Here is an 11,848-nt window from a genome sequence, read left to right as displayed (position 1 = left end):
TATTCTGGGTAGCACAGCTAGTGCTTCCTGCACTTTGGGATTTCCTTATAAGGAAGTGCTCTGCGGCGCTTGGGTGTGTGAGCAGCACAGCTGGGATGGGATGTTCCTGTGTGTGCTTAATAATGGAGGCGTTTCCTGTCTATACACACTGCGCTCTAACATACAAACGGAACATCTATCTATCTATCTATCTATCTATCTGTCTTTCTATCTATATGTCTTTCTATCTGTCTATCTATATATTTATCTATCTATCTATCTATCTAAAATCTTAATCAAAAGTATTGAATAGGAGTGTAGTGTAGTGAGTGAGGCACTGAAGAGACTCCAACCATTTCATGATTCTCCAGATACTACAGCATTGTAGAAAATATGTTGGTATTGAATGTTTGCATTTTATTTTTATGTCGGTTTCTTGTGAAGGCTAATGTATGGTACATTTGGCTAGTGTTTTGATTTGGAACCTTTCTATGAGTATCCAAACCAGGATGTTGGACCTGTATCACTCCATTCAGTTCAGGGAGCAGATATGCAACTGGCAGCTGCCAAAACTGTTGATGTTGGAGAGCTGCAGTGCAGGACAGGAAGCATACTTAAGTATGCCTTCAGTATGAAGATGCAAGTGGAGAAGGAAAATTGCTACTGGAACTAAATAATGCATGCGCATATTTGCATGCAGTGATATACTTTGTTGTTAATGCATATTGTACTCCAATATGGATCTTACATGAAAAAAGGGCTGAAGTTTTGCTTTATCTGTTACGTTACGCCGCGTCGTTTGGTTTCAGATTCTGGATCACAGGTAATGTAACTGGAGGACGTGCTGATAGCATCAATGCATGTTTCCAGGAAGATTGTCACTGGGGACCGACACATTACTGCAATCCCTGGTTTTCTCTAAGGACTATCTAGTTAATATGTTCTTTATTGATTTGGGGAAAAACACAGGGGTCCATAACCTCATGAGCTATAAGAAATTGTTCCTTGTCAAATCTCCCTTGCCAAGTCAGTGGTGATAGAAAATGTAGTATCAGGAATCAGGGCTGCTAAAAAAAGAAACCAATTTTGTTTGTAAAGCACTGTGGCTTCTTAGTGGAGGTCTGTGATTGCAGTTGCTACCAATTGCCGTCTTCTGAACAGGTGTGGTAGAGAGGTGTTAACAGTGGAACGCAACAGGTCCAGTTTTAGTCATATTTTGGATCAGCTGTTGCGTTCATCATAGTTTACAGCAAATAGCTTAGAATATAGGATTTTTAGTAAATCATTTGTTTTAGACAATGACAGCTGCACACAACATCATTGTATTAACTGTAATTGAGTGTTATGTATACCTATATACTGTATTCAAAAACAGAACAGCACTATATCATTTACCATTATTCAAACAATAATTTAAAAAATATATATATAGTCCATAAGTAAGTTATTGGTATGGCTGCGGAATATGATGGTGCTATATAAAACAATACATGGCAATATGTGAGTCGCGGAATGGCTTATTGTTGGGTGTAGATTTGGTAGAGAATGTGTGACACGTGAAAAACTGACAGGCTGCGCCATCTCAACAGTCCTGTACACTGTGCCCCATTACAGTGATCTACTGCAAACATGTCAGCGTGTAGACAAGTGCCATCCATCATTACCCAGTGTATCCATTTGGGCATATTAACCATTAATAACCCAATCACTCAGCCCCATCTCAAGAAAAGTCAGTTAATTCATACCATGTGTTATTTATTTGATAAATCAGATCATTAAAGTAAACTTATAGAATTATATATTGAATCAAGACAATCTTTCCTGAACTAAAATATTTGAAACTTGTAAAAAAAAATCTTGTTTTCCAAAAATGTATGGGGAAAAAAAACCCAAAGAACCAGAAGGTTAAAATATATACTTCATATATGTTTTTAATCTTAAAATGCATTTTTCAGACCAAACATCACAAGGCAATAAATATAATTTTGATTTTAGGTTATTGACAATTGTGGTTCTCCACAAAGATAAACTGTCTACAATTTTATGACAATAAGGTTTTTTGGTCCACGTGGGCAAGGTGCCCTAAGGTGTTTTTAAGATCACTTTTATTGTAGAATAATGAGGGCTGTGTTATAAGTCTTATCCGGTCCATGCAGCACATTTTAAGTGGATTCTGTGAAAAAGAAAGAAAAAAACATATAGATTGGAAAAATCACAAGAGCCATAAACGATAACATTGGGTTAGCTGATCTCTGACACCTATAAAGCTCAAACATGTTTTGAAATCAACAAAAACTAATCAGTCATCAGTAAAGTGAGCAGGTCACCATTTGTTGTTGAAAAATGTTGGGTTTCCAATATAGAAAGAAGCTGAGGCGCTTATGTGTGGAAGAGAGCCTCTGGGTTTTCATACATCATAAAGCTACCCATATAAAATAAAGGGGAGTAAAGGAGTAGATGGGGAGTAAATTTAGCATACAGATATTGTATGTTCATTTTACACAACTACCATAATCTTATGTAAACACTTGTTCCAACATTTAGAAATGTCATAAGTTTAACAAATGTGATACAAAATAGCTGAAACTCGCAAAACCTTAATATTATCACCTACATTCTAAATTATATGTTAATTATTTCTATAGATACAAACTATACCAATTCATTACAAATTCAAGATTTCTAAAGTTGAAATGTCTACATTGCAACTTAGCTTTGTTTCGAATGTGACATCTACACCACATCTTATTTATTAAGATGTATCAACAAAGTGTGCTTTGTTATGAGATATAACAGATAGCTCATATATACATTGAACTTCAATAAAACATCTGAATTATGCCTAGGTTTTTATGGGCTACTAATTGCACTTAACCTTCTAATGAAAGCTTTATATCCCCCTAGAGAATAGAATAGTCATTATGTATGTATGTTTTGTATTCATTAAGCACCAACCGTGTTCGGAGAATTATAAATGAGACAATATGATATATGGGGCAGTAATTTACAGAATCATTAAAACCATCAATCGTCTACATGTAAACATTACAACAGTTCACAACTTTGTTTCATTCAGGCAAGTGCACAAAGGTCCCCTGTAAAACATATACATTATTCCATATTTCATTCAAGCTTGACAGAATGTACAATTTACTAGGATTTTTTTCTAATACAAGGGCCTCAATTAGTCTGATGTTAATTCTTGCACCTTGTAATAGAAAGTATAGCAAGGTACTTTATTCCGTAGCGTAAGACAAAGAATGAACCTACGTTTCCAAAGCAGACCATTAGTTTCAACACGTCCCAATGTTTGTGTCTCCCCATTCTAAGAACACCCAACAACATCACTTCCAACTCACATCCGGCTTCACCCACATGAAATCATATGGCTTTCCACTGGCCGCACTCCCTGTCTATGCCACTTTCATGCATATCTTTCATGTACTGCTCATCCATAACAGCCAGCAAACCCAATAAGTGGAACTCAACAGCCAGTACAGCCTAGTACCATATTGGCTTATGGTAACTGGGACCTTAGTGAGTATTCTGGAAAACATTCAAGTGTATCATAGCACGGTATACTTTACAAATGCCCACAGTCATAATATCTATTAGGAAACTAACAAGGTAGATATATAGGGGCAATAAGAAAGAATATGAAGAGATTAAAAAATAAATACGACCTGAAGCAGAGTACCTTTTTTAATTTACTAATGTTCATCTATGGAAACTTTTCTTCCATTTCTAGGCTGTTAGGAAACACATACAAAAAAATGAATGATTAATGAACAAATTGTTGAGTCGGTTATTATGATTATCTTGGCATTTTACATTCAGCAATATGTCAGTATGGATCGGGTGTTTTAACCCAAAATCTGGATGTACTCATTAGTTATTGCCCTCATTTATAGAGTGTGGCAAGGGTTTGCAAGGATTTTGTAGAGATCTTCATCTTAAAGGGCTAACCCCAGATTTTTTTTCTCCTGTCAACTTGGTCTTATATATCTTTTAAGTAAATTGGCATGATGGCATTTATGAAATGAATGCATTATGCAGGAGGTCTTCTTAAGGACCTAGCTATTTTTACACTATGGCCACCCCATATAGTCAGGTAAAAAAAAAATAATGCAATTAAAGAAATTTACTTTAAAAAAAAAAAGTAAAGGTCTTGGGACCCAGTGAATCACCCAGTGAAGCCTGAGAAGGAGGCTCATTTAACTGTATCCATGCTTGGAACTGGCCTGTGATTGCGGCAATGTTGGTCCCTTTTTTAAGCCATGATGTACCAGGTATGCCATTGGTCCTCTAGGGACATTTTTCATGATATACCTGGTATGTCACAGGTCATGAAGGGGTTAAAGAAGATAACTGTGAATTAGTGATGTCAGGGAGTGTTATGAATAAACCATATTGTTAGCCTCAATTTTCTAGTCGGCCAATTAACTTGACATCACATGGCCAATAAAAATCACATGAAACAGAAGAGTGGAGTCATCATCACCATGTTTTAATAATTAATTTCTACTAATAATTGCAACAGCAGATAACTAAAAAAATAACCATCATGTTAGTCAGACTTTTTGAATAGACTTGGCACCCACTTGCATGTGGGATTGGGGAAAGACCCGGAGCTAAAAAGCCCCTGTACGTGTGTTTATTTTTGTGAAAGAAATTGTTTGTAAAGTGTTAGGCTTTAGTGAATCGGCTTCAAGGCTGCTTGATGGAGCCCAGGTTACATCTGGATTATTATATATCTCTCATAGCTTGTATGTATTATGTATCTTGTTTTGCTGAATGATCATAGGTTTATCAATCTTTTAGAATAATGAAGCAGGCATACCCTGAAAAGAAAAAAGGGTCTTCCCATAGCACCAGAACTATCCTGGAAAACAACATGAAACAGAAAAATTCATCAGTAGAACACTATATTTGTTAAAACTAAATGGGTTATCTGCATAATCTATCCCAATGTATATATTCTACGTATTGTCAGTTGGTTAGTATTCAGGTAACGCAGAATTGGAGCTCTAAATAGTAACAACAATAGTACCAGAATACTAAAATGTTTAAAAGCCATAGTATAAGGCTTTCCCTACACTATGTTAATGATCGTGAAATGTAAATCTTTTCAATCTGCTGTGACTTGAGTTGAACATACCTTTTTTGTAAATTCTTCTGTGGTTATCTGTGATTCCTGTAACGAGGTTTAGACAGATAAACAATATCATAATAAATGGTAAACCATTAAAGTTTATGTGACGATTTATAAAAAACAATATGGACTGCATTATTAGTCTAAACACAGTCTTCAAAAGTGGAGTCAAATGATACCTTTAATGTATAGCGTTTAATGTAAGCTTTAAGGACACCGAGGTCCCTCATTCACGCATTGTGAAAGTGCGTGCACTTGTTTTTCATGCCAAACTACTTACCCCTGTTTTAAGAGCAGGGTCCTGTGCTCTGGAGTAGTGAAATAAAAACTGTAAATAAATAAAATAGTTGGTTATATGTGTAAAACCAAGATAAATTATATATATGCTGATTTAATACTTACTCTTTTGTATATTTCTTGGTTATTTTCCTAGTAAGAACAAGCACACATATAATTATTGGAAATGTACTAATTGTACATATATCGTTTTTAACATGGATACATACCGGTATATTATACAAGAATATATATATATATATATATATATATACACAACACATGAAAAAAATGCCCTTACCTCATTAACTTTCATTCTATTATAGATGGAGCTACAAAGGTCCATAACAAAACTGGAAATCTGGAAGACAAGTAGCGTTATACCCATTGGTGTCAGAGATTATTTTTTTTTGGGGGGGGGTTTTATTGATGTGTGAATTTTGCATATTGAACTACATTTCTAGCCATTAAAGGTCAGAGGGAAGACTTTAATACTCTGACCACTCTGCTGAATTCCAATATTAATGTATACTATTTTAACATCAAGGTAATACACAACGTACAAGGCCCTTCTAAACTCACTTATGCTATACCTAATGTAGAATGGGGTTTGTTTCTCACATTCTTTTTATAAAAGCACCCAGTATTCTAAAAATACATGGAAACAATAGAAGCATGTTAATCTAAATGGACCTTTTCTGCATTTAAAACATTAGGTTAGGTTTTCATTCTGACTCTCCATCATTGCTTCGTTTTAACTCCTTCATGGCTTACCTGTCATGTATACTGTCTACTGGTAGACATTGTTGTAGATGTTATCAACAGCAAAATATGTAGTTCTGTTACTGTTCTTTAAGAAGTATTTGCTTCATTTACTAAAGCTGTGAATATTGGTTTTCAGGAAAGCTCTCAGACCTATTAGTCCAATTTTCCTACTAATATGAGAGTTTCACTTGAATGGATTCAATGTCTCTGATACAGTATAATATTCTGTAACATGCTATATTAAAAGCTTTTACTGTACCTCCTGATACTGAGCTGCAGTATGTACTATTGTGGCAAAGTGATAATACAAGTGGAATTAATGGTTGACTATTCATAACAAGGTAGAGGCTGCCTGAGAAGTGCTCCTGGGATTTGGACTGCTTCCTGGAATGTTTCAGAGATAAATGAAGATGCGTCTTATTGACATTGCTTCTTTAGCATCCTTAGTGGTCCAAGTCAAGCAGCGCCTGTTACCTCAGTGGTAAATCACAGCCATGCATTCGGTTGATTATTCTCTGTCCTCAGATTGTAAATTGGTCAATTTCTGAGACTGATGTCTCTTCCACAGCTACATCAACCTACTGGAAGCAACTGTATTTATGTATATATGTGTATATATATATATATATATATATATACATATATATATATATATATATAAATATATGTTCTGTATATAAGTCAGGACGTACTGGTACGTCCTAAGGTGCATCTTGTTACAGCTTTTAAGGATGTACTGGTACGTCCTAATGGGTGGCACGGGTTAAGATGTTTTATATATATATATATATATATATATATATATATATATATATATATATATATATATATAATGTTTTCAGGCAGTTGCATGGTAATCCTTTTTATGTGTTCTAACTCATGGCCCAGTGTTAATCATAAACTGGAAATTCTGACCAATGAAAGCCTATGAAGGAATGGGCTTATTATTATTATTAATATTGGGATTAAAGAATCAGATCAGTGTGGTGTTTAAACAGGGAAAGTTACTCAAAATATCAAATGACTGATATAATGGCAGCCTCGAGGTCTGCAGACAAAGGAAGTGTGTTGGAATAAAATGAGATACGAGGATTTTGTCAGTGTTCAATGATAAAAATATTTTTTCCCATTGGATGACCTATTTAACTGTGGATTATATAGGTTTTACCAAGCTTTTATTGCAGACGATGCTTACTGGGATTTGCCCTTTATTATACATAGTCAAGTCTGAATGCTGAAATGACTCCTCTCCTGCAATCTTCTCCTTTAGTGAATAAACCCTTCTGTGTTCAGAACACATATGACAACACTCACTTCTTGTACAAAAAATGATATCATTTACACAATGTGCTTTCAGTCATGTGCTATATGCATCGCGTTAAACTAAAACCACATGGGGAGGGCTAATTACAATGTGGATTGTTGGTTTAAGAGAGTTAGGAGTGTTTCTAGATTACCTGTGGTTGATCTGGCAATGCTATCCACTGGCTGAAGCAGAATGCTAGTCTCTTTAAAGTAACAAAAAAAGGAGAAAAAAAAGTTAACTTTATGTATCATGCTAACAGGATTTAGTATGTTTACATTTTAAGTATTCCATGATGTATTGACCAAGCAATTCTTAGTAAGCTGGGATTTCTGCCTACTAATAACATATAAAAAAGTAATAAAAGTGTTAAATTAGATGAAAATTGGCAAAATCATTAAAACATTTAATTCAGTTTAGAAATGCATACCGAGAGGCATCAACACCTCAACCCACAGCATGTAGACCTGAGATCTGTGCGCTTTCTATTCAAAACAAAGCAATAAATCAACCCATGCCTAACAAATACCATTGGGGATTCCATCATACTTTATGGATATATATTACTACCACCAAGTGGTATATATTACACCACCAAGTTCGGCGAGTCCTATCTAGCTTTTCATGGCTATAGTGGTTACCAAGAAGCGGAATAAGTGGGACTGTTTTGCATTTGAACCCAAAAGAAAATCTAAAGCAAATTAAAACCTTCTCTGGACACCATTAATGAGGCAACTGTGTGACAGGAGGAGCTTCTCTACCCTCAGGTTTGATCAGAACCTGCAAATATGCACAGCACAAAAATATACAGAAAGGGGGGTTTAAAACCTAAAAAGCATGAACGGCATAAACATCCAGATTCCTGGGTTGCTGCTAATTACCAATCAGTAACAAAGCATTAATTCAGCGCATACCCAGCGAATCCCATTCAGAAAACACATCTAAGGCATACATTTTGGGTGATATATGGCCCTAAAGTGTGACGGAATCGCCCAATATTTATGCCTTAGATTTCTAAATGGCATTCACTGGGTATGCGCTGAATTCTTGCTTTGTTCTGTGTGTTTATTGGGCATTATTATTGTAGCAGCAACCCTTCTAAACTAAATGTTTATGATTTTTATGCTTTTTAGGCTGTGTGCCCCCCTTTGTGAATACATTTTTTTGTGGCTTCTATTGTCCATCTGATAATTGTAACTCAAGGCTGTTTTCATACTGCACTGTTCTTGCTTTACCTGTCTATTATTCTGGGGCCAATCAACCTTACAGTCCCGTTTATTGTTTTATAGAACAGCAATTTTTTGAATTGGTTTTTGAATGTTTAACCATTATAGCACTAAGTGAACTATTGCACAGCGCATATGGTTAATTCTTCTATTCCATGTCCAGCTATATCGAAACTCCGCAAGTAAGCCTCATCTCAGTTTTGTTAGAGAACTTCCCTTATGTTCTTTTATTTTCATGGGAATCAGTGTATTTCGCTTTTGATAACAGCCTTTCCATCCTGCTAATATTCGGTGGCTCCCATTACACTGCATTGAACCCAGCCAAAGACACAGCCATTTATCTCTTATCGATTACTAGGTGCGATGTAACATTAGCCCTGTATTAGCCTGGAATAACACATTGATAAAATATATTTTGAAGGTTCATGCAATTGTTGCACATATATTTTTGAATATTTCTAAATACATGTCCACCAAATGGTAATGAATTGACCTTAAAGGCAAATAATTTGCTATTACCCCAATTTGAGTACCAACTGAGAAACTTAATTAGGAGATTTACCTCACTTTCAGGGATGTCAAAATTTTCCATATAGTGTGGCAATGCTTGTGGGAAACCTAGAATGATACAAAGACACAGTTTCAGTATTTTCTGGGATGTTAATCATAATGGAATTTAGCATCCTGTGACATTTCTCTACTGTTATCATTAGTGACAATGCTAATGAGCTATACTAGCTTATATATCTTGAAAACTATAATATATATATATATATATATATATATTTATATACCAGATATATTACTCATATCACTGTCCCTCCTGTACATGCGTGAGCGGTGAGCGAGGTGTCATTGTTTGAACCTTCCTAGGGACATGCATGTGGCACTTGTTTGAACAACTAGGAAGGGCACCACCCAACAATGATAATATAATTTAAAATATACAGTGCAGTTATGGTAAATAGACCTTGAATAGAAATCAGAATTGTTGTTAATGACAAAGTTGCATAGAGAGACATCCAGAATTAAACATAATAAATCTAAGATACAAAATTCTTAGTTTGCTCTTCTATACATCATTTCGTACCACCATTCTTGTAAGGGTGTTGGTAAGACCAGATGACCCTACATAGTCGATGATGTCCAAAATTTTTTTATAAAGATTATTCTTTTTTAACCTAACCATTTCTACATAAAGCCAATTTTATTTGAGGTCTACCCCTGGGCATATGCTCTACCAAAAGCAAAGAAGAAAATTATGGATTTGTACGATTGCTTTCTGGAGGCACACCTTGAGAGAAACTCAGGCATGATCCGTGGCTTTCATGATAATGATGACCCGATGATCAGTGTTGAAACTAAGGAGTTGAAGGTTTAATACCAAAAAAGATAAGGGCAACTTTTTGGAAGACTAGCGCAAGACACTGAAGTGCTTCTTAGTAGAAGATTAAGATTCTTGCTTATGACCTCTCCAAACCATCACAGAGCACATCCTTCCTGGACCTCTTATCCACACGATTAATCCATGTATTCATGTCAAGCTAGTTTTAGCACCACAAAGGAACTGTTTTGTGTCGCCCCATGTGGTTATGGAGAAATAATGTATTTCCTTTTTTATTGTTTGGGCAGCATACAATTACCTACTGTAACAAAATATGTATACTGTATATTCTACTAAACTTTTCTACATATTCGAGTGAAACCAAGTGAAATACAAGTTGCTCTCGTTCGTATTGTTTTATGTTGGTTTTTATTTATTATAGTGATTATATTGAATTATAATCTGTGGTTCAGTGAAAGTTGCTGAGTTAACAAACCCAAAACCAGCTGATATTTTAGTGCAACTGCTTTTCAATGTAATAAATGGTGCTAAAGGATAACATGAAATTGCAATTTAGAAATGATTACTATTTGAATCCCTCCACCCTGTTTACATTTTTTTTTTTTTAGAAAGAAGGTTAGTTGGAGCATCTAGGTAGTTTAAAGGAAAAATCTTATTTAGGAAAAAAAGGGGGTATATACCAAATAGTATTTTATAGAAATTATATTAATATTCGTTTTTTCCTTATTTGGAAATGTAACCTAAATAATTCATTATAACGATAATAAACTATACTCCTATTTCACCTCTTCGGCTGAACTTAAAAAAAAATGACACAAGTAGCACTTTATTACATAAAGAAAGCAAATGAAGACTTCCAAATTAGCAAACAAAAAATCCCAAACTTCGTAAAATTTTTAATTGTTTATTGCCAATACCTCCTATAGAATAACTGGTACCAAAACACATACATTAAATGGTTACAAATGCTACAGATAATTAACCAGGTCAAAACAAAGTGTAAAATAAAATACACAACACATTGTTTTAAGTTTTCAGCACCAAGGCTAGCTCTTACAAACACACCCCATCTCCCACTCGGTAAGAGTTTGTTTCAAGATACTTAAAACTAGAGCTGTTGGAGAACTTTACTTATATGATATCATTGAAACATACACTGTAACTGTAAACAGCGCATATAGGAGCGCCAATGAAATATACCTATACTAGGTTTGTAACGAATTGTATATATATATATATATATATATATATATATTCCCTCAAGATTGTAAGCTTGCGAGCAGGACTCTCTCCACCTAATGTATCGTTTTGTCATATCCCTTGAATATATGTATTGTTTTAAGCGCTGCGTAAATTGTTGGCGCTATATAAATAAAAGATAATAATAATATATATATATATATATATATATGTCCTGTCCACCCATTGTACAGCGCTACGGAATTTGATGGCGCTATATAAAACAATAAATATTAATAATAATATATATATATATATATATATATATGCGCTTTCCTTACCTGACGAAAGGTGGAGGGCACTCAGGCAGCAGATGGCAAACATCAGTGGCAGTGGAGTATAGCGCTTTTCATATCTCAACTTATGCATCTGGATCTTTCGGTCTTCCACGGTGGTAGTTCTGTTGAGTTTCCTAGACTTGAGCATCTTAACGGAGGCTGCTGGAGGCGAGATCTGAGATCCTGTGTCTGGCTCATTCACAGCGTAAATCTATCTCTTTAAATGTATCACTGTATCCCATAGGAGCGCAAGCAATCAGCACCTGGCAGGATTCTACTTTCTCT

General features: G+C 35.0%; 1 protein-coding gene across 2 annotated transcripts; it reads right to left on the bottom strand.

Moving 5' to 3' along the window:
* Window positions 1–2,082: 2,082 nt before the first annotated feature.
* On the bottom strand, window positions 2,083–11,810 carry NMS (neuromedin S). 2 transcript variants are annotated; one of them, XM_053457460.1, is made up of 10 exons: window positions 11,567–11,810; window positions 9,264–9,319; window positions 7,630–7,680; window positions 5,709–5,768; window positions 5,534–5,560; window positions 5,412–5,459; window positions 5,138–5,173; window positions 4,820–4,861; window positions 3,663–3,728; window positions 2,083–2,152 (listed from the first exon to the last, which is right to left on the bottom strand). In XM_053457460.1, exons 1-9 carry the CDS (start codon window positions 11,709–11,711, stop codon window positions 3,690–3,692), a joined length of 504 nt encoding a protein of 167 aa, XP_053313435.1. In that variant the 5' UTR covers window positions 11,712–11,810; the 3' UTR covers window positions 2,083–2,152; window positions 3,663–3,689. The 2 variants fall into 2 exon arrangements, with proteins under 2 accessions (XP_053313435.1, XP_053313434.1); XM_053457459.1 differs by having other exon boundaries at window positions 3,677–3,728.
* Between the last annotated feature and the right edge of the window lie 38 nt (window positions 11,811–11,848).

Source organism: Spea bombifrons, chromosome 2 (assembly GCF_027358695.1).
Source record: "Spea bombifrons isolate aSpeBom1 chromosome 2, aSpeBom1.2.pri, whole genome shotgun sequence".
NCBI lineage: Eukaryota > Metazoa > Chordata > Amphibia > Anura > Pelobatidae > Spea > Spea bombifrons.
The sequence above is the reverse complement of the archived record's forward strand: the minus strand, read 5'-3'. Positions and strand labels throughout refer to the sequence as shown.